This window comes from Mastomys coucha, unplaced genomic scaffold, assembly GCF_008632895.1.
Source record: "Mastomys coucha isolate ucsf_1 unplaced genomic scaffold, UCSF_Mcou_1 pScaffold21, whole genome shotgun sequence".
Lineage (NCBI taxonomy): Eukaryota > Metazoa > Chordata > Mammalia > Rodentia > Muridae > Mastomys > Mastomys coucha.
The window spans coordinates 33009765-33033767 of NW_022196904.1; the positions used below are offsets into that span (position 1 = coordinate 33009765).

At 37.3% G+C, this 24003-nt stretch overlaps 2 protein-coding genes across 2 annotated transcripts in view; one reads left to right on the forward strand and one right to left on the reverse strand.

Moving 5' to 3' along the window:
- The window catches only part of LOC116102082 (zinc finger protein 345-like), a 332287-nt gene that overhangs the window by 269575 nt on the left and 38709 nt on the right, over positions 1-24003 (forward strand). The window lies entirely within an intron of this gene.
- On the reverse strand, positions 3104-5536 carry LOC116102081 (zinc finger protein 120-like). The gene is made up of 4 exons (XM_031386273.1): positions 5503-5536; positions 5243-5303; positions 3997-4145; positions 3104-3921 (listed from the first exon to the last, which is right to left on the reverse strand). The coding sequence occupies exons 1-4, from the start codon at positions 5534-5536 to the stop codon at positions 3104-3106; spliced, it is 1062 nt and encodes a 353-aa protein (XP_031242133.1).

Genomic DNA, 24003 nt, shown 5'->3' on the forward strand with positions numbered 1-24003 from the left:
TGTGTGTGTGTGTGACTGCAACGGACAGTTGACTACAGGATTCAGGAGTAGTATAACACTGTAGAGAATTCTATGTTTTAAGCTGTTATTTTATGAATATGGGTGTTTTTTTCCATGTGTCTCTACACAATATCTACAAAGTCTATCAGATCTCTTGTGACTGTTGTTACAGGAGATGTTTAGCTACCAGGTCATTTCTGTGAATATAAATTGTGTCCTCTATAACAACTAGTGCTATTACCTAGTATCCTATCTTTATGGCAGCTCTTTAATTTGTTTTTGTTTTTTTACACTTCGATTAAAATGTTACATCACTTTCTATCTTCCTTGTCCTTTCTCCATCCTCCAAATTCTTCCTTGTTAAATAAACAATAGACATTATATTATATACGCTGAAACCAAAAGACAACTGCCACCAAGTAAAAGCACAACCCAAAAAACCTGTAGCCACAGAAGCAGTGTAAGGACCACCAAATAAGCTTTAATAAAGAGATTTGTCACACATACAGCACACTTCAACACCAACTCCAAAACAGTAAAAATATAAGCCACATGTGGCTATATGAACCATGAGACTTGTGTAAACATGGTGAATTATTTACTTGCTTCACGGCTATTATGAAAAAGAGGTACAGCTACAATTTTTCTGGTGATGGAATGTGATGTCAAAATCTTTACCAAATTGTTTGTAGGAATAGGATTTTTCTTGGGTATGAATGTTTTCCTTATTACCAGGTGTCAACATAAAAGATAAATGGTTACAAATATTTACAGGGCTAGCAGCATGGTCAAATATTTAAGACAAGTTTATTTCTAGGACCAAGGGTCAAGATTTTTATGACATCCAAATTCCTACTCCAAGACAACCAAAGGGATTCTTCAGAACCAGCAAGGACATGCACAAAGCCATATAAAAATTCAGTGACACAACATAATTAAAATTAAGCAAATCATTAAACACATAAAATTTTACTTGTGAATGTATATCTTGTGTAAGCATTCATGCTATAAAATAACAGTGTTGGGGCATCTAAAGACTTATCTACAGTTTTTCCTTATCTGGTTTAATTTACATAAGAGCAAATAAGAATGTATGTTTGCAGTCAAGAGAAATCAATCCTTCTAAGCTGTTCATATCACTTGGGGAGATTTAGAAAAGGCTTCCGAGGTGGGAGAATTATTTCACTAGGGGTGCGCTTCAGAGTTTACATCCACATGCCATTTCAAGTTCCTACTCCTTGCTACATGCTGTAGGCTGAAGGTGTGAACTCTGAACTTTCTCCTTTAGCTGCTGTCTGACAATTGATATAATTATACTTTGATGGTTTGGAACCATAAGCCAAAGTAAACTGTGTTATAGGTCATCTTAGACATTGTGTATTATCACAGCAACAGAAAAGATATTAATACACACTCATAAAGTTTTATAACTGGGTGAGCTTTTTGTGTAATTAAAGAGAAGTATGAAATTTAACAGGGTTATTAGCTTATCACTTAAATCCATAGTGCTTTTGTCCAGATGAGTTTGCAGTTCTTATATTTAAAATAAAAAGGAACATTGTGCTTGAATAGAGGATTGACACTTGTCAGATTATTTCTCTCCAGCATAATCCTGTGTAGTTGAGCATAATGACCTTACCAAATCATTTATAGTTAGATTCCCTTACTATGTATTCTTTTACATCCTCAAACATTCACAGGTTTTCTCTCCAGTATGTATTCTTTTATATATTCAAAGACCACTGTCATTGTTTTATTATATTGATTACAACTTTAGGTTTTCTCTCCAGAATCTGTTCTTGTACGTATTCAGAGACTACTGTGATGTGCCAAGGCTTTAACGCAGTGAGTCCATTCACAAGGTTTCTCTACAATATGTGTACTTCTCTGCATTTGGTGATAAAATGATTTGCAACATTACTTGCATTCTCAGGGTTTCTCTCCAGTAAAAATACTGTTGTGATGATTACAGAAATGTGCAAAGGCTTCACAATATTAAATATATTTATAAGGTTTCTCTCCAGTATGTTTTTTTTTTCATGCCTTTGAAAATGACGCTGATGTGAAAAGGCTTTATCACATTGCTTACACTTCTGGGTTTTCTCTCCAGCATGTCTTCTTTTATACATTGTCAGATGACTTTGATATGCAAAGGCTTTACCAGAGTGAGTCTATTTATAAGGTTTCTCTCCAGTATGTTTTCTGCATTTGGTGATAACTGTTTTACTCCTGTATGAATACTTTTATGATTCATGAAGGAGGCAGAAACATCTAAAGGCTTTCGATATTTAAGACATTTATGAAGTTTCTCTCCAGAAGGATTCTTTGCATGTCTTTGAAGATGACTATGACATTAAAAGGCTTCATCACACTGACTGCATTTGGAGGGTTTTGCTAGGTATATATTCTTTTACATAGTTGAAATCACCTTAATATGAAAAGTCATTACCACATTGCTTACATTTTTAGGTTTTCTATTCGTATGTGTTCTTTGGTGTATTCAAGGATAAGTGTGTTGTAAAAATGGTTTATCATGTCAATTATATTTGTAGGGTTTCTCTCCAGCATTATTATTATTTTTTTTGTATATCTGGAGACTACTGTGCCATGCAAAGACTTCACCATATGGAATCCCTTCATAGTGTTTCTCTCCAGAATGAATGGTCTCATGTCTTTATCACATTGCTTACATTTGCAAGGTTTCTGTCTAGTACGTGTTCTTTTATTCAAAGATGACCATGTTATGCAATGAGTTTACCGCATTGATTACATTCCTAGTGTTTCTCACCATTACATTTTCTTTAATGTATTCAGGGATACTGCGTTGTGAAATGGCTTTATCACTTCTATCAACTTGTACGATTTCTCTCTAATATCTGTTCCATTCTACATTGAGATAACTGTGATGCGCAAAAGCTTTACCACATTTCTTCGTTCATATGGTTTCTCTAAAGGATGAATATTTTCATGATGAGGAAGATTACAGAAATGTGCAAAGACCTTATCCTGCTAAAGACCTTCAAAGGGTTCCTTTCCCAGATGACTTCTTTAATGTTTCTGGAGACTGCTGTAATTGTCAAAGACTTCACCACAGTGAGTACATTCATAGGGTTTCTTCACTATGAATCTTTTTATGATATTGGAGAGTACTGTAATGTGCTAAGGCTTTACCACACTGCTTACATTCATAGGGTTTCTCTCCAGTATGTGTCCTTGTATGTATTATGAGACTATTGTGTTGTGCATAGGCTTTATCACATTGATTACATTTGTAAGGTTTCTCTCCAGTATGTGTTCTTTTATGTATTTGGAGATGACTCCGTTGTGAAAATGCTTTATCACACTGATTACATTTGTAGAGTTTCTCTCCAGTATGTATTACTTTATGTATTTGAAGATGACTGTTTTGTGCAAAGGCTTTACCACATTGATTACATTCATATGGTTTCTCTCCAGTGTGTGTTCTTTTATGCAAATGCAAAGTTGAGTGATATACAAAGGCTTTACCACATTGATTACATTCATAGGGTTTCTTCCCAGTATGTGCTCTTTCATGTCTTTGAAGATATCTAGGTCGTGAAAAGGCTTTATCACATTGATTACATTTGTAAGGTTTCTCTCCAGTATGAATTCTTTCATGAGTTTGAAGATGACTTTGAGATACAAATGATTTACCACACTGATTACATTTATAAGGTTTCTCTCCAGTATGTGTTATTTTATGTATTCGGAGAGTATTTGGTTGTGAATAGGCTTTATCACATTGATTACATTTGTAGGGTTTCTCTCCAGTATGCGTTCTTTTATGGAAACTCAAAGTAGAGTGATGTGCAAAGGCTTTATCACATTGATTACATTCATAGGGTTTCTCTTCAGTATGTGTTCTTTCATGTAGTCGAAGATAACTGGGTTTTAAAAAGGCTTTATCACATTGATTACATTTGTAGGGTTTTTCTCTAGTATCTGTTTTCTTATATATTTGGAGACTACTATGACATGCAAGGGCTTCACTATGTTGAAAGCCTTCAGAGAATTTCTCTTGAGTTTGAATTCTTTCATGCATTTGAAGATGAGTGTGATATGTAAAAGCTTTATCACATTGTGTATATTCACAGGGTTTCTCTCCAGCATGACTTCTTTCATGCCTGCAATGGTAATTGGAACATGTAAAAGTTTTATCACATTCATTACACTGATGAATCTTTTTTATCTGTTTGTTTCCCCTTCGTTGTGGGATATTATGCATCATTAGAGATGCCTGTGATGGTTAGGGCATTTATTACATGGCTCATGTTTATACTAGACTTTTTCTACATGAAGCTTTTCAGATATTTAAAGAAAACTGCATGAATTAACAGATTTACCACTCTAATTATGTTCATAAATTTTCTTACACCATGAGTCATACTATATCTGAAAAGTGAAAGACAAACAGAATTTCTACATTCCTGATGCTCATAGCAATATTACACAGTATATATTTGTGGTTGTATTCCAAATGAAGTTGAAAAACTAAGTGATAACAAACTTGTATCATATTCAGAAAGTCTCCTCAAAGTGGGGACTACCATATACCATCTAATAGTTCTATGAAAGAGAGATACTCTGCTTCTTTGAAAATCCCTTTGCTTATATGGTTGTATCCAGTAAGACATATGATATACCTATTCAAAGAGTAACAAATAAAGGGTTTCTTTCCACCTTGCATTCATAGCTTTACATTGTGTTCCCCATAGATATGAAGTGTAGGGTAGGGACTAAGGTCTCTCCACAACAACACTTTTAACTCTCATAAACTTCCCCTCTCACTTAATTTAGCAAATTTAAGACAAGTATATGAGTAACAGCAGCTTTACTATGGACTATTTGCTTTTTAGAATGTTTTGGATACACACACACACACACACACACACACACACACACACACACATCACCTATTCAGTGTGTATACACTTTGCAGTATCCAAGTGGTATGAAAGTACAAGGAATAGCAGTTGTACAGTGTAGCTCTAGTGGTCATATGATTCAAATAGTTATATCTTTTAAGAAATAGTGTGATAGAGGAATGCTTTGCAAGAACATATCATCTGCCTGGCATTGAGGAATTTGGCTTTGTGAGAATTTAATAGTCAACAAACAACCTAAAGTGGTGAATATTTAAACTGCAGCTGATCTTTAAATCTTTGAGAACACACCCAATTTACTTCAGAAGCACATTTGAATCAGGTTTCACAAATATTACCTTCCATATCTTCTAGTACTTTGATGATGCTCTTCAATATTATGTTCTTCCCCATAGTAGCCTGAAATATAGGACCAGAAAATAAATATTGTTGGAAATTAGTCTATAAGCCATTATTTTCAATGAACCTTAGAACCATGCCTGCTTTATTACCCTCATTCTTCCTCATTTTCACTCAAGATGACAGAAGAGCATCAATAACTAAGAAAGCAGTTGTTCCCTCACCTTATTCTAAAACGCAAACGAATATTCAGGTTTACCTATAGCAATGAGGTTCCTGTAGGTTTCCAGCATCACATCTTTGTAAAGTCTCTTCTGAGATGGATCCAGCAAGGACCACTCCTCCCGAGTGAAGTGTATATGCACATCATCACAGGTCAATGCATCCTAAAATATCCCATACATGTTTACAAAAGGAAGCATGATAGAGATAACACTGTAATGAATACTTCACTGACAATATATTCATATAATTATGATGATTTCCATTTAGCCAATGACAGAAATCCTGCTATAATCATGAAATCAATTTAGAAGAAAACTAAATTATGAGGTACACCTGACAATGCTGTGCCCTTTGAATAGCATACAGCCTAGCAAAAGAAATGCCAATTAACAGATAGATTGAGTCAAAGATAGAGACAGATATTCAGACAGACACAGAGAGAAAAACAGATTAATACCACTGAGAAATCAGTATAAACAGTTACAAACTACAAAAAACTATGAGCAAGCTGTGTTTATTTGTTCATGCCTTTAATTGCAACACTCTCCAAGTAGAGGCAGGTGTATCTCATTGACTTGGGTGCTAACCTGGTCTACTAAACAACTTCCAGGAAAACCAGCAGTACCTATTATGGCCCTGTCTCTGTTGCAAAAATCAATCAAAAAAACAAAAATCCACCACAATACAAACAAAAGCACCCAACAGCACCACCACCACCACCAACAACAACAACAAAAACAAAAAATAAAAAAAAATCAAAAGATAGAAAGAACCTCAGAGGTTTTCACTGAACTCCCTACAAAGAATTAAAAACATTCATTGTAGTGCTTCTTCATCTTCCAGGAACCTGAAATTCCCCAGTTTAAACAGTAAAATTAATAAGACCTTAACTTAAAGACAATAGATGTTTAAAGTTATAATGAAGAAATGAAAACATTAGCAATGTAAATGTTGATCATAAATAAGCAACATAGTGTAGGAGAGACAGCTCAGTGCTTAATAGCTTTTCCTGGTTGTAGATATAAGGACTCAACTGCTAGTACTTACAGTAGAAGCTCAGAACTATTAATTATCCATGTTTTGGGGTTCCAAGGCTATATTTTGACTATTGTGAGAACCAAGCACACAGAGGTGCATATGCATTCATAATCATTCAAAAATTTCAAAACAAAGACAACATAGGAAGAATGTCTCACTCTTAAAATCACATGAATCAGAAGAATCAGGCAGTATTAATGTCATCAATATGTGTCATCCTGGGAATTAGAATAATACTCCCTGGCAAATTTCATTATTCAAGATGTGGGTACAGGGCCGGGCAGTGGTGGCGCATGCTTTTAATCCCAGCACTTGGGAGGCAGAGGCAGGCAGATTTCTGAGTTCCAGGTCAGCCAGACCTATACAGAGAAACCCTGTCTCAAAAAAACAAACAAACAAAAGATGTGGGTACAGAACAACAACACATGCTTATCCCATGCAAAAGCATACATTCCAGGCACATAAAAAAATAAAGTCAGGCATACTGACCCATATATAATCCCAGCCCAAAAGATACAGATAGGTGGATCTCTAAATTTAGGTCCATTCTAGTCTACATACCTAGTTATAGGACATCCAGGGTTTCACAGAGAAACCCTGTCTTCAAAAACAAAACCAACAAAATTAAAACTATAAAAACATTAGGAGAGCAAAATGGGGTAGAACTGAGTAGAAATTGCTTCTATACTATTATATTTGATTTAGAGATAGAGTCTATAATGGTGACACCATGACAGCAGGGGAAAGAAGACAAATAATCAATTTCAACCACAAAATAGTAGACACAGAGAATAGGAAATGGGTTAGAGCTATAGACACTCAAATCCTATCCTCAAAGAGGAATTTCTTCTAGACAGGCTCCCCACAAAAAGTCATTGAAGACAGACAAGTGTTCAAAGACATCATCCCAGACGGGGGGATTTTTCACTCAACTGACTGCATTCTGGCTCTGGTCACTATAAGCTCATGGTCATCCCTTGATGAAAATGCTTATAGTCTAACTTTAGTGATTCCCATATTCTCCATCAACTTGTACCCTGTTCAAATGTCCAATGTATCATTTGACATGCAAGGCAGTCTCTTGACTGACACATCTTGTAAAATCAGAAAACGATTTATATCTTTCCAACATACAGTGGCACAGAACACCTATTCCCATTCCAATAGAAAGGAATGGGTACATAGTAAGAGAATATTGAACCAAAGCAAGACAGAACCCCAGCAAGACACACACCAGATCCTACAGTTCTGTCTCAGATTCATGCAGCTTCAGGTTCAAAGGACTTCTTAGATGGCCCTACTCCTTCAACTTCTCAAATCTTTCTCTTTGGTTACTTCCACTTCTTACACACAGCTGCCCATGGCAGATGTGTCATCACTTAGATAGATCAACATCTTGTGGTCTCAAAACGCAACTCAGGCTTCAACTTCACAGTTTCATGCTGGGAACTCTTACAGTCTCCTCGGCGCAGCTCTGATTCTGTCAAAAATTGGCTGAAATAAGTGAGCAACTAAAACCACACACTAAGAATTCATGACATTACCTTTTTCATCTCTTTTGTTTCCAGAACAAATACAACATATATGATTCTGCTAAGTTTGGCTTCTAAGTTGTGACGGACCATGCTATGCTTGGACCACAGTTGCAACAGGTTTTCTATAAAGTTGCTTCCTGGGACTCTGAATCACTTTGAGTATTCATTACATTAATTGAAGTCTTAACAGGAGGAATGTGAACTGGCTTAGGCTTTCAGTAAAGAGCAAGGGCCTTCTATTTAATGGTTATAACCTCCTTGAAAACTCCTCCCTGTTTCAACACTAGATTGCCATCCAAACTACCTAGTGTTGTTTTTCTCTATGAACCACAGACTTTGTTTTTATTTTTCTCACCAGTTGCTTTTATTCAACTCTAGTTGTGGATGAGCCACTCATAATAACCACCCACCAGAATCAATACTCAATCTAAGAAATCAGCCCATTTTTTTTTATTTCTGCTTTATTTAGTTCCTCAGAGAATGGGCAGAAAAAGAAAGATTTCAAGCCAAAATATCATAAAAATGACTACTAGCTTAATTTTTCATGGAGTCTATTATTCACTGAAATCCTTTGACTTCAAATTCCTCTATCTTCATTATTTTTTTTTAGATTTATTTATTTATTATATGTAAGTACACTGTAGCTGTCTTCAGACGCACCAGAAGAAGGCATCAGAATTCATTACGGGTGGTTGTGAGCCACCATGTGGTTGCTGGGATTTGAACTCATGACCTTCTGAAGAGCAGTCGGTGCTCTTACCCACTGAGCCATCTCACCAGTCCCCTCTATCTTCATTATTAACAACACTACAATTATCCATGTCACACACAAAATGTCCAAGTAAGCTCTATGTACAACTTTGGCTACTGAAAGTCCTAATATCTTCAACATTCATCAAAAAGACAAATTCATAGGTTCTGTTTAGCAACAAAAATATTTTTTTTAAAAAAAAATTAATTTATTTATTTTATGTAAGTACACTGTAGTTGTCTTCAGATACCCCAGAAGAGGGCATCAGATCTCATTACAGATGGTTGTAAGCCACCATGTGGTTGCTGGGATTTGAACTCAGGACCTTTGGAAGAGCAGTTGGTGCTCTTACCCGCTGAGTCATCTCTCCAGCCCCCCAAAATAACTTTTGAGCTACATTTTTTGTCCTAATTTGTATCTCTGTTGCTGTGATAAACCTCTAACCAAAAGCATCTCTTGTAATGAATGGGTTTATTTGGCTGATTCTGTCATTCACAGTTCATCACATTGGGGCTTAACACAGAAACCCAAGCTACAAAAAGAATGAATGAAAAACATGGGGAAACATTATCTGGCTTTCTCTCTGGATTGGTCACTGTCTCATGCTCAGGTATGTATATAACCCAGACCAGTTACTTAGGGATATTTCCACCCTCAGCGGAGGAGCCTTTCCACATCCATCAACAATAAACCACAAGCTCACAAACATACCAAGCAGTCATTCTGATGGGGATATACCTTCAATTGAGGTTCCCTCAGATGAAATGTTGAGAATTGAAGCTAATAAGGACAAAGAAACAACAGTATGTAATAAAAATTAAAAAAAAAAAAACCAAACCAATGTGTAGAGCATATCAATGACTTAAATAGCAAAAACTGAAACATTGAAGATTGATATAACATGAAAACAGATGTGCCAAGAAATGAGGAAAATAAAGCCTTTAGAATCAATAAGAATAAACTAAAACTTGCTCTATAGAAGTTCTCAAACCAAGAAAACCCCCAAGGGACTAATAACATAATATTGCAAATTTTCAAAGTACAAAAATAGGTAAAATTCTATCATTTTTTAGAGAAACAACAATATGATTAAACTGTAGTTAGTAAAATAACATAACATAGATGGTAAAAGGAGACAAGAAGAAAGGCCTATACATACAATAGTCTTTTAAACAAACAAACAAAAAAGCCCCACGGGATTATAGTCAAAATCAAAGAAATAACTGGCCAGCACTTACCACATGCACTGGAAACAACCCAGATGTCCCTCAACAGAGGAATGGATACAGAAAATGTGGTACATCTACACAATGGAGTACTACTCAGCTATTAAAAACAATGAATTTATGAAATTCTTGGGGAAATGGATGGACCTAGAGAATATCATCCTGAGTGGGGTAACCCAGTCACAAAAGAACACACATGGTATGCACTCTCTGATAAGTGGATATTAGCCCAGAAGATTGGAATACACAAAGTACAAACCACAAACCACAAGAAACTCAAGAAGAAGGAAGTCCAAAGTGTGGATACTTCATTATTTCTTAAAAGGAAAAACAAAATACCCATGGAAGGAGTTGTAGAGACTAACTATGGAGCAGAGACTAAAGGAAGGACAATTCAGAGAGTGTTCCACCTAGGAATCCTTCCTATATTCAATCATCAAATCTAGACACTATTGTGGGTGCCAACAAGTGCTGGATGGATGACAGGAGCCTGAGATAGCTGTCTCCTGAGAGGCTCTGACAGTACCTGACTAATACAGAAGTAGAGGCTCACAGCCATCTATTGGACTGAGTACAGGGTCCCCAATGAAGGAACTAGAGAAAGAACCCAAGGAGCTGAAGGGTTTGCAGCCCCTTAGCATGAACAACAATATGAACTAACTAGTACTCTCAGAGCTCCCAGGGACTAAAACTCCAACCAAAGAGTACACATGGGGGGGACTCATGGCTCCAGCAGTATGTGTATAGCAGAGGATGACCAACTTGGTCATCAATGAGAGGAGAGGACCTTGGCCCTGTGAAGGTTCTATTCACCAGTATAGGGGAATGTCAGGGCCAGAAAGCAGGAGGGGGTAGGATGGCAAGCAGGGGGATGGGGGGTTGGGAACAGGGAATTGTTTGTTTTTTTTTCTTTTCTTTTCTTTTTTTGGAGGGGAACCTGGGAAAGGAGATATTGTAAATAAAGGAAACATCTAATTTTAAAAAAAAGGCCTATACATACAATAGTCTTAAACAAACAAACAAACAAAAACCCACAGGATTATAGTCAAAATCAAAGAAATAACTGGCCAGCACTTACCCCATGCATTCTGGTTCTTCTCTTTGCCAATAATAGATAATGTATTGTGGGAGAGGGTTATTCTGATTGGAGAGATCTCCTTAAAGCGTTCTAATGTTTCAAAACTGGACAAAATAGTTTTGATTACTGTAGTGGCTATTCCTGGTTGTCAATTTGACTATATCTGGAATGAACTACAATCTAGAATTGGAAGGCTCACCCGTGGCCCTAATCTGGAGCCTGAGAGATATAAGTTTCCGACCTGAATCTTGGCATGGAGATCTTGAGGCATAGTGACTATGAATCCCAGAAGACTAAGACAGGAAGACATCCGAGTTCAAGGTCATCTGGGACTAAGGGTGTGGTGGCACACATCTTTAATCTGGGCCACATCTTTTGCTGAAGACCTATATAAGGACATTGGAAGAAGGAAGGCTCTCTCTCTGCTTCGCGTACTTGCCTTGTGGGACTGAGCAACTGCTAGATCCTTAGACTTCCATTCACAGTTGCTGCTGACCATTGTTGGGAAGTCATCAACAAATTCCATTACTATATAGAGACTACCATAAGTTCTGTGACTCTAGAGAACCCTGACTAATACAACTACTAGAAGTATTTCACTCTCTGATAATAAAGAAAAAGGGTTTTGTTAGGATCACATAAAAGCCATTTTGTTTCATATGATGGATGATGATTGGATGTAAGTCTGCACGAAGACCGAGGAGATGCACACTTTTAAAAACTAAATGAAACATAACAGATTATCCAGCTAAAAAGCTTGTTTTGCTCTTTTGAAAACAAGTCTATCCTCATTTTTATGTATATATTTTTGTGTATGAGAGAGAATGTTTTCCATGTGTGTACAGGTAACAAACCAGAGAACATGTTGTCAGGCACTTTGTATTTGGTATAGCAGGTGTTTATGAGCCTCCTCACTTGAGAGTTCGTATCTGAACTCAGGTCCACTCCAAGAAGAATATTTATTGAGTGACCTGGCCAGTACACATAGTACTTTTTAATCCCATAAACAAAAAATGTATCGCAGGTCAATAATAAAAAACCTAAATGAATAAAGAAGTTTGGTTGGGCTGTCAAGATGGCTCAGCGGATAAGAGCACTGACTGTTCTTCTGAAGGTCCTGAGTTCAAATACCAGCAACCACATGGTGGCTCACAACCATCCATAATGAGATCTGAAGCCCTGTTCGGGCATGTCAAAAGACAGCTGCAGTGTACTTATGTATAATAATAAATAAATATTTTATAAAAAGTTGGGAAGGGGACAAAGTAGGATACCTCCAGATCTTTCCCATTCTCTATTGCCTGGGACCCAATACTCCATGGCTAGCCCTAGTGCTGCTGCCCATGCCTCAGGGACACACAACAGACAATCCCACCTTCCCATCCTAGAATGGCTTTTCCTATTGTCAACTTAACTATATTTGGAATGAACTACTATCTAGAATTGGGGGGATTACCTGTGATCCAGACCTTGAGGCTGGTAGACACAAGTTTCTGACCTGGAACTTGGCATAGAGATTTTGAGTCATAGTGGGCATGAAAATCATAGGCCCATGCAATGTACTACATGTCTTTAATCCAAAGAGACTAAGACAAGGAGATCTCTGGGTTTAAGGACAGCCTGGGACAAAACAAGTCACAGATTCAGGTGTGGTGGGTACACACCTTTAATTTGGGCCAGACCTTCTGATGGAGGCCTACATAAAGACACTGGAAGAAGGAAGATTTGCTCTTCTTCACCTGCTTATACTTACTTGCCACCACATTTGTTGGAATCTACTTCTACGGAAAACAAGCTGAAAAAGTAGCCTATGAGGTACTGGGCAACTACTAGATCACTGAACATCCTATTCACAGATGACCATTGTTGGGGTATTTGGACTACAAACTGTACATCATCATAATAAATTCCCTCAATACAGAGAGACATTCCATAAGTTCTTTGCCTCTAGAGAACCCTGATGTGATCTTGTGTCCTAGCTACAAACTATAGTCAGACACCCCCGGCTTAACCACAGGCCATGCCTACCAGAAGACTAGGCAGTCTGTACAAAGACTTAACTCACTATTATTTACCAGTGAGTATATTCTTACAGTCTCCCTTAGCACTAGAACAGAATAACAGGGGAAGCATCTTCTCCCCCTGTTTATGCCTTCTGTAGATAATACACATCATCCCTATTTTCCCTTCCTATCCTACTTCATTTCTGTGCAACCACATACCAGGCTTTCCAGAACACCAGGTAGCCTCTCCACAGATCTACCAATGCTATCAATTACCTCAGATCCAATCTTCACAGTTGTCCTTAGCACTGGAATAGAAGAGAACAGGTGACTTCACCACTCCCTTCCTCTATGCATCCTAAGGATAGCCAAGATCATATCTCACTGGCCTCCTCTTCATCAAGCCTCCAACACCAACAAGCATTCCCACTTGAACACACCAAGCAAGCGGGCCCGTAAAATAGGCAGCATTCGCCAGGCGGTGGTGGCGCCCGCCTTTAATCCCAGCACTTGGGAGGCATAAACAGGCAGATTTCTGAGTTCAAGGCCAGCCTGGTCTACAGAGTGAGTTCCAGGATAGCCAGGGCTACACAGAGAAACCCTGTCTCAAAAAACAAAACAAAACAAAACAAAAAACAAACAAAATAGGCAGCATTCAGCCAACATACTAAAATACAGGAGGAAAACAGAAACCTAGGAATAAAACTTCCATTCAAACAAGAAGAAACCAGAAATCAGAACCTAGACCTATAATCACCACAATCCCAGATGCCTGGAGAGCACCATAGGTAGATAATCATTAACACCCAGGGAAACATGTCAGCAACAGAGCCAAGGTATCCTATCACAACAGCTCCTGAATATTCCAACATAGCTGAAAGCACAAGACCTGAAAACAAATATATGAAGGTGATACAGTTCCTTAAAGAGGCAATGAATACATCCCTTAAAGAAATCCAGGAAAACACAAACAATTTGAGAAAATCAACAAATCCACTAAAGATAGCCAGGAAAAGACAAATAAATAATTGGAGGAAACCAATAGATCATTTAAATAAAACCAAGAAAAAACAGTTGAAGAAAACAAGTAAAACAGTTCAAGATGTTAAACTGGAAATAGAAGCAATAAAGAAAACACAGACTAAGTATATCCAGAACATGAACAATTTAGGACTGTAAAGAAGAACGACAAAAGCAAGGTTTACCCACGGAATGGAAATGGAAGATAGAGTGTCATATATTTAAGATACAATTGAAGAAATGGATATGTTGGTCAAAGAATATTATATACAAAGATGTCCTAGCACAAAATATCCAGGAACTTGCGGGTACTATAAGAAGACAAAGACTATGAATAACAGGAATAGAGAGAAGATACCAGCACAAGTGTCTCAAAAATATTTTCAACAAAACTATAAAAAATACATTTGAAACTATAGGAGATGTCAAAAAGTATGCATAATACCAAATAGATTGGACCACAGAAGAAAGTCCCCTTGCCATGCAACAGTTAAAACACTAAACATATATAACAGAATATTAAAAACTGAAATGGGAAAAAATCCAAGTAATCCCTGTCTTCTAGAATTACACCTGTTTTCTTCAGAAAGACTGTAAAGCCCAAAAGGCATGGTCACAGATTCTAGGAAACTATAGAAGCCAGCCCAGTTCCTAAACCTAGAAAATCTCAATCACCATAAATGAAAAAAGAATAAGATGTTGAAATCATATATATCTACAAACACAGCCCTACAGAAGGTGAGAGAAGGAAAATATCCAACACTTGGACGCTAGCTACACACAGGAAAACACAAACGTTATCAGTAAAACCAAAAGTACACACACACACACACACACAAACACACACCGCCACCTACAACAACAATAACGAAATACAATAATTAGTAATCACTGTTCATTGATATTTCTCAATATCATTGGCCTCAGTTCTCCCCAAAACAAAGACACAGGCTAACAGAGTGGATGTTAAAACAACATGCATCCTTCCTACTGCATTAAAAAAAATAAAAAAAAAAAAAGCAGTTCAACACTCACATTACATCAAGGAAAAATGTTGGAAAAAGATATTCTAAGGAAAGAGACCTAAGAAACAATCTGGTATAGCCATTTCAGTATCTAAAAATACACTTCAAGCCAAAATTAATAAAAAGAGATAAATGATGCTGGGCCCTGGTGGCACACGCCTTTAATTCCAGGACTTGGGAGGTAGAGGCAGATGGATTTCTGAGTTCGAGACCAGTCTGGTCTACAGAGTGAGTTCCAGGACAGCCAGGGCTATACAGAGAAACGCTGTCTCAAAAGAGAGGGGGGGGAAGGGAGAGAGAGAGAGAGGGAGGGAGGGAGGGAGGGAGGGAGGGAGAGAGAGGCTATAAATTAATTTAAAAAATCCACCAAGGTAAAATTTCAATTCATAACATCTAAACCCCCAAATCAAGAGTAGCTACCGACACAACACCTAGAGGAGGCTCCACTCCCAGGCGCTATAACATGCCCAAGATCAGGGTTGAGGAAGAGGAAACATCTGTCCCAACACTGGGAGGAACTGGGACCAGCAGGAGCTGGCACACAGGAACTCCGAGCCAAGTGCCTCCGGTTGCTTCCGGTCTGTCTGGGCAGGCTGGTGCCCTGAGCAGACCTTGGGCACAAACTCCACAGCTAGTCCCAAAACACCCAGAGGAAGCTCCACTCCCAGAAGTTCTAACAAGCCTAGGATCACAGAATCCCAGAATCACAAGATCACAGAGACAGCTTGGCTCTTGGGAGTTCTGACACAACCAGGATTACAGGAAGGACAGGCTCCAGTCAGAATTAGCAAGGACAGGTAGCACTAAAGATAACCAGATGATACAGGACTTTAAGAAAGACATAAATAATACCCTCAAAGAAATACAGGAGAACACAGGTAAACAGCTAGAAGCCCTTCAAGAGGAAACACAAAAATCCCTTAAAGAACTACAGGAAAACACAACCAAACAGGTGAAGGAAATGAGCAAAACCATCCAGAATCTAAAAATAAAAATAGAAACAATAAAGAAATCAGAGAGAGAGACAACCCTAGAGATAGGAAGGAAATCAGAAGTCATAGATGCAAGCAACACCAACAGAATACTAGAGATAAAAGAAAGAATCTCAGGGGCAAAAGACACCACAGAAAACATTGACACAACAGTCAAAGACAACGCAAAATGCAAAAAGCTCCTAACACAGAACATCCAGGAAATCCAGGACACAGTGAGAAGACCAAACCTAAGGATAATAGGTATAGAAGAGAGTGAAGACTCCCAAGGTAATGGGCCAGTAAATATCTTCAACAAAATTATAGAAGAAAAGTTCCCTAATCTAAAGAAAGAGATGCCCATGAACATACAAGAAGCTTACAGAACTCCAAATAGACTGGACCAGAAAAGAAATTCCTCCTGTCACATAATAATAAAAGCACCAAACACATTAAACAAAGAAAGAATATTAAAAGCAGTGAGGGAAAAAGGTCAAGTAACATATAAAGGCAGGCCTATCAGAATTACACCAGACTTCTCACCAGAGACTATGAAAGCTAGAAGATCCTGGGCAGATGTCATACAGACCCTACAAGAACACAAATGCCAGCCCAGACTACTATACCCAGCAAAACTCTCAATTACCATAGATGGAGAAACCAAGATATTCCATGACAAAACAAAATTTACATGATATCTTTCCATAAATCCAGCCCTACAAAGGATAATAGATGGAAAACGTCAACATAAGGAGAAAACTACACCCTAGAAGAAGCAAGAAAGTAATCTTTCTACAAACTCACACAAACCTAATTCCACCTCTTACAACAAAAACAACAGGAAGTAACAATTACTTTTTCTTAATATCTTAATATGGAAATTGATATCAGCAACATATTATAATAGATTGAAATCCAAAAATATGAGGAATTAGAAATTTGTTGACTGTCATCCAGTGGTCTCTCTAATTTGATAATTGGAGAAATAGGTCCAATATTGTACAATCCATATACACTTTCAGCTTGTTTGTACATGTCAGTGTCTTGCTGTGTACAACATAATGGTCTTGAAATCTTGCTTCTCCTATCTCAGCCTCTCTATTAATAGTATTGTTTATATAATGTTTTTACACTATACTATGGTTTTCAGAACAGCCTACATATTTCAAAAGTATTTATATACCCAAAAGAAATGTAGACAATCAACTTGTGAGGGGGATTTTAAGAGAACAACAAAGAATGAGACTGAATGCTTTGCTTGACATTTGTAACTATTGTATCAAGTTTGAAGAAGAGGACTTTATAAGTTACTCTTTCTCTGAGATGAATGTTCTTCCTAATTATCACAACTAACTAACCAGATTCTCACCCTCACCTAATGTCTGTGCCATCCTCCAAGCAGTGCCATTGTTCATTGAAACAGTTGATGAATGACTTTATGAATAAACCATCTTAATACACACACCATTTCTTAAATGAATGTAACCTGTTCTTTGTGGGCTAAGAATAAAGTCACTTATTCAAGTCAAGTAGCTTTGACCATAGCAGGAAGTCTGTATCGAAAAATCATGCCTACAATTAATTTCTTGGCGCAACAGAACTGTCAACTCTCAACTTAGCTATGATGGGGCTAAAATCCTTTGGAGATGTGAGTGTCATTGAAGTATAGCCTTATTACAATGAAATCCAATGTCTAAAAATTGTTCTTATTTTGGGTCTGTACCATGGTAAGAGCCAAGATTTTAAGTTCTACCAAAAACAAAACAAAAAAAAAACTTTATATATTTATGTGCATTTAAGAAAATACTAATAGTGATGTATTATTTTGAAATATACAGTTAATATGTTTGGATTTATTTAAAATTTATATTGAGAAAAACATGTATTTTCAGTATTGCTATAGACAAGCATCTACATAAGACTATTAAATTGATTGTTGTTTTATATCAAACAACTTTTATAATACTCATTTTTTGTTGTTGTTTTGTTTTTTGTTTTTTGTTTTGGTTTTTCGAGACAAGGTTTCTCTTTATAGTCCTGGCTACCCTGGAACTCACTCTGTAGACCAGGCTGGCCTCGAACTCAGAAATCTACCTGCCTCTGCCTCCCAAGCGCTGGGATCAAAGGCATGCACCACCACCTCCCGGCCTAAAATGTGTTTTTAAATGTTAAATTCAGATAAATTGAAATCATGTAACTTTTCTCATCATAATGCAATAAAACTTAAAAAAAAATAAGAGTAGCTACCATTGTAAAAGAAACACTTTTGCAGCTTAAATCACACACTGGTCCTCAATCATTTATAGTGGGAGATTTCAAATTCTTATTCTCACCAATGGATAGGTCCTGCAGACAAAAATTAAACAGAAAACAACTCAAGGTAACTGACATTGAAAAGCCTAATGAAGTTAACTGATATTTACAGCACATTATATGCAAATACAAAAATATATGTTCTTCCCAGCAATTCAAAGAACTTTCTCCAAAATTAATGACATACTCAAACACAATGCAAGCATCCACAGAACCAGAAAATTGAAAGACCCTGCTGTATCCTATCATGCCAACATGAATTAAAGATGCACATCATCAACTGCAAAAATGACAGATCGCTAACAAAGTCATGAAAACTGAAGAATTTTGTACTGAATAGAAAATGTGTTACACTGCCAGGCAGTGGTAGCACATGCCTTTAATCACAGCACTTGGAAGGCAGAGGCAGGCGGATTTCTAAGTCCGAAGCCAGCCTGGTCTACAGAGGACAGCCAGAGCTACATGAAGAGACCCTGTCTCAAAAAACCAGAAAATGTGTCAGACAGTGATAAAGAAATTAAGTACCTCTAGAATTCGATGAGAATGAATACAGAGCATATCCAAATGTATGGGACACAATGAAAGTTCTGATAAGAGGACAGTTCATAACACTAAGTGCATACATTAAAAAGGAGGGGTAGGGGAAATATGTCTTAATAGCAACTTAACAGAACACCTGAAAGCTCTAGAACAGAAAGAAGTAAGCATACCTTAAAAGAGTAGGTAACAAGCAACTATCAAATTCAGGGCCAAAGCCAAAAAGAGAGACAATACAACAACAACAACAACAGCAACAAAATTAGTAAAACACACAGTACATTCTTTGAGAAAAATCAACAAAATAGGCAATTCTGAATCAAAAAATACATCAAGAAGATTACTAAGCATGATTGTGAAGACTTCACCCAAGGAATGAGGAAATGGATGGACATAAAAAAATAAAAAATGGAATCTACTATATAAAGTGACAGAAAAAATTCATTAGACATTGAACTAGCCTTTAACAAAATGCAACACCAATTGATGATAAAAAAATCTTGAAAATCTTAGGGATACAAGAGACATATTTAAATGTAACAAAGGAAATGTATACCAAGCCTTTTAGCTAACATCAAAAGAAATTGAGAGAACCTCAAAGAAATTTCACTACACTCAGGAACAAGGCTGTCCAATCTCTCCATACCTATTCAATATGGTACTTGATGTTCTCACTAGAGCAGAGAGACAGGAAAAAGATCAACAGGATATAAGAAAGGAAGAAGATAAAGTATCTTAATTGGTAGATAGTATGATAGTGTACATAAGTGACCTCAAAATTACCATGATTAAAGTCCTACAGCTGATAAAGATTTTATGCGAAGTGGCTGGGTAGAAGACTAACTTAAAAAATATATAAAAATGATACATAGACTGGGAAAGAAATTGGGGAAACAATACCCTTCAAAATATTCTCAAATAGTATAGAATATGGTTGAGTAACACTATACAAAAGCAAATCAAGACTTATATGATAAAAACATCAAGTCGTTGAATAAATTGAAGAAGTTATGAGAAGATTTAAAGATCTCTCATGTTCATGGATCACTAGAATTTTAACACACCCAAAAAAAATTTGTCATCCTAACAAAACCAAAGCAATCCCCATCCAAATTCCAACAAAACTGTTTACAAACCTGGAAAGAACAATTCTCAGCCACATGTGGAATACTAAAATAACTATGATAGCTAAAATAATCCTGTGCATTAAAAGAACTGCACGGTACTGACATAAAAAGAGACACTTTGATCAAAGGTATCAAATGGAAGACCCAGACATAATTCCAACCATATGGAAACTTGAATTTTGATAAGGAATTCAGAAATACACCATGTAAAGAAGACAGTAACTTGAAAAAATGGTGTTTTTTAAACTGTATCTCTGCATGTAGATAAATGGAACTAGATCCATATTCAACATGCAAATTCAACTGGACCGAAGACCTCAAAATAAAAGCAGACACACTGAAACTGACAGATCAGATAGTAGCAAACAACTCTGAATACACTGGCATGGGAGGCAACCTTCTACACATAACACCAATACTGCAGGTGCTAACATCAATAACAAATAAATGTAACTAAAGAGCTTCTGTAAGGCAAAAAAACACAGTCACTTCAACAGAGGAGTGGATACAGAAATTGTGGTACATCTACACAATGGAGTACTACTCAGCTATTAAAAACAATGACTTCATGAAATTCTTAGGGAAATGGATGGATCTGAAGAATATCATCCTGAATGAGGTAACCCAATCACAAAAGAACAAAACATGGGATGCACTCTCTGATAAGTGGATATTAGCCCAGAAGATTGGAATACACAAAGTACAATCCACAAACCACAAGAAACTCAAGAAGAAGGAAGACCAAAATGTGGATACTTCATTTCTTCTTAAAAGGGGGAACAAAATACCCATGGAAGGAGTTGCAGAGACTAACTATGGAGCAGAGACTGAAGGAAGGGCAAGCCAGCCTAAATATAGCTATCTCCTGAGAGGGTCTGACAGTACCCGACTAATACAGAAGTAGAGGCTCACAGCCATCCACTGGACTGAGCACACGGTCCCAAGAGAAAGGACCCAAGGAGCTGAAGGGTTTGCAGCCCCTGAGGATGAACAACAATGTGAACTAACTAGTACCCTCAGAGCTCCCAGGGACTAAAACTCCAACCAAAGAGTATACATTGGGGGGCTCATGCCTCTAGCAGCATGTGTATAGCATAAGATGACCAAGTTGGTCATCAATGGGAGGAGAGGACCTTGGCCCTGTGAAGGTTCTATTCCCCAGTGTAGGGGAATGCCAGGGCCAGTAAGCAGAAGCGGGTGGGGTGGCAAGCAGGGGGAGGGGAGGAGGGAACAGGGGTTTGTTTTTGTTGTTGTTTTGGGGTAATTTTTTTATTTTTTTATTTTTTTCAGAGGGGAAACTGGGAAAGGAGATATCTTATGACATGAAAATAAAGAAAATATCTAATAAAAATAGAAAAAATAAAAATCAAATCAATTAGTTTAAAAAAAAAGTCAATTGGACAAAGAGACAGCCTAAGGAATGAGAAAAGCTTTTTACCAACTCCACAACTGATAGATGTCTAATATACAAAATATATAAAGACCTCAAGAAACTAGGTATTTAAACAAACAAACAAAAACTCAAATTAAAAATGGGGTGCAGATCTAAACAAAGGATTCTCAAAAGGGGAATCTCAAATGAGGGAGAAACAAAGACAAGTTTACAGGGCGGTGGTGGTGCACGCCTTTAATCCCAGCACTTGGAAGGCAGAGGCAGGCGGATTTCTGAGTTTGAGGCCAGCCTGGTCTACAGAGTGAGTTCCAGGACAGCCAGGGCTACACAGAGAAACCCTGTCTCGAAAAACCAAAAAAAAAAAAAAAAAAAAAAAAAAAAAAGACAAGTTCAGCATCCACAGCCATCAGAGAAATGCAGATCTAAACTACTCCAAAATAGTGCCCATGGTCTGATACTGTTTGTATGCTAATGCTAAATGCTGGCTCCCTGAGATCTGGTTGCCTCCAGAGAGGAGGCAGAGTCCACAGCAAGAGGTGCTATGTGACCTGGTCCACAAGTTATTCCTGATTGGTGAGTAAAGATGCCTGGACAGAATTGACATAGGTGGGGCTTGGGGTTCCTGGGCTTAGGGTCTGAGGAGATGAGCAAAGGAGAGAGAGGAAACAATGCCATGGGGTAAGAATCTTAAAATAATGGCCACAAGGCTGGCTAATTGAAGTTAAGAGCAGCCCAGACAAAACATGGAAAATCGTGTGGGGGGTTACTGACAGGAAAATAGACACAATAGCATAGAATGTAGATATCTGCCCAGCTCTGGTGCTGTTTTTTTTTTTTAAACCTGTTTTTTAAAAATTTATTTGTTTATAGGCATACACTGTATCTGTCTTCAGACACACCAGAAAGGGGCATTAGATACTGTTACAGATGGTTGTGAGCCACCGTATGACTGCTGGGAATTGAACTCAGGACCTCTGGAAGAGCAGTCAGTGCTCTTAACCACTGAGCCACCTCTCCAGCCCCTCTGGTGCTGTTTAAAGCCATAAATATAAGGCCATTAATATAAAGGTTGTGTGTCTTTTATTTGGGAACTGAATACTCAAAGGCAGGGTAAAAGCCGCAGGTTGAGATTAAATACTTTCTAATAACACTTTGAGATTCCATCTTACACATGTGGAAATGGCTAAGCTCAATAATACAAGTGATAGCTCACACAGGCAAGGATGTGGAGAAAGATAAACACTCCCCCACTGGTGATGGGAGTGCAAATACAGCCTCTATGGAAAGCAATATTGTGGTTTCTCAGAAAACTGGAAATTGGTTTCCCTTGAGACCCATCTATTTCACTCTTGGGCACACACCCAAAAGATAGTCCATCCTACCACAAGGACACTTGCTCAGCAAATGTTAACATTGGCTTTATTCATACTAGACAGAAACTAGAAACAACATAGTTGTCCCTCAAATGAAGAATGGATGAAGAAAATGGGGTATGTTAATAAAATTGAGAATTATTACTCAGCCATTAAAAATTGGCATCATAAAAATTATAAGACAGTAGATGCAACTAGAAAAATCACTCTAAATGAGGTAAGCATGACCCAGAATGTCAAATATGGTATACGTTCACTTGTCAGTAGATATTAACTACTAGGTCAATGATAAATGAGCTACAATCTGCAGACCCAGAGAGATACGTAAAGAGGAGAGCTATAAGGAGGAAGCATGCATCTTCCTGGAAAGGGGAAACAATATATTCTGTGAGCAGACTGCGCATTAATGGGGACAGACATGAAGGGACAGTTGGGGTGTAGAGGGAGAGAGTGCAACAGGAGCAGCTGGAATTAGGGAGCATTTGAGGGTTAGTGAAGAAACTCAGTGCTCTGGTACCTTCTTGGGACCCATAAGGGACCCTAGTAAGGACTTAGTAACCTTAGAAGACTTCTGTGTCAATAATAACGTCATCTGTCACTAAACTCTATACTGAAGTCCTCTTTCCATGGTTGTTTACATGGTTTCATACACTTAGTATTCTTTACTAGATGAAGGATTAGGTAAAATATCTTTTGTATTCCACAGCAAGCAGTACCATTAAAATGAACTATTTTCAAAAAAGAAACAGATGATGGGTATGGTCAATTTCCAGTATAAATTTAATGCAATCTGAAAAAAATTACTAAGAATTTACAGTAGGGAAACTTATTCTAAAACTATTTGCCACATGGCTCAAAATTTTCAATAGGAATATAAAGAAATATAGTACACAAATGGACAAATATGACTTCTGTACCACACAGCTACAATAATGAAGGACATATGCAATATGTGTGAAAGAATGAGGAGATGGAGAAAAAAACAAGAACAAAAACACAAAATATAGTCAAGCTTTTACCAAAAGACCTAAGTAAATACTCCCAGGAAAAATGTGAACTTAACCAACATTATCTATGATTGTATGTGTATAGGAATTAAATAAACATGGGGTTTATAATTCTCACAAAATAACACATAGAGAGTT

Bases quoted from the DNA above. Each gene is read 5' to 3' on its own strand.
- LOC116102081 (XM_031386273.1), bottom strand. From the start codon at position 5,536: ATGCTGGAAACCTACAGGAACCTCATTGCTATAG. The intron at 5,304-5,502 runs GTAAACCTGAAT...CCTATATTTCAG, and splicing joins CAGGAACCTCATTGCTATAG to GCTACTATGGGGAAGAACAT. The intron at 3,922-3,996 runs GTCATAGTAGTC...AATGTGATAAAG, and splicing joins ACATAGTGAAGCCCTTGCAT to CCTTTTTAAAACCCAGTTAT.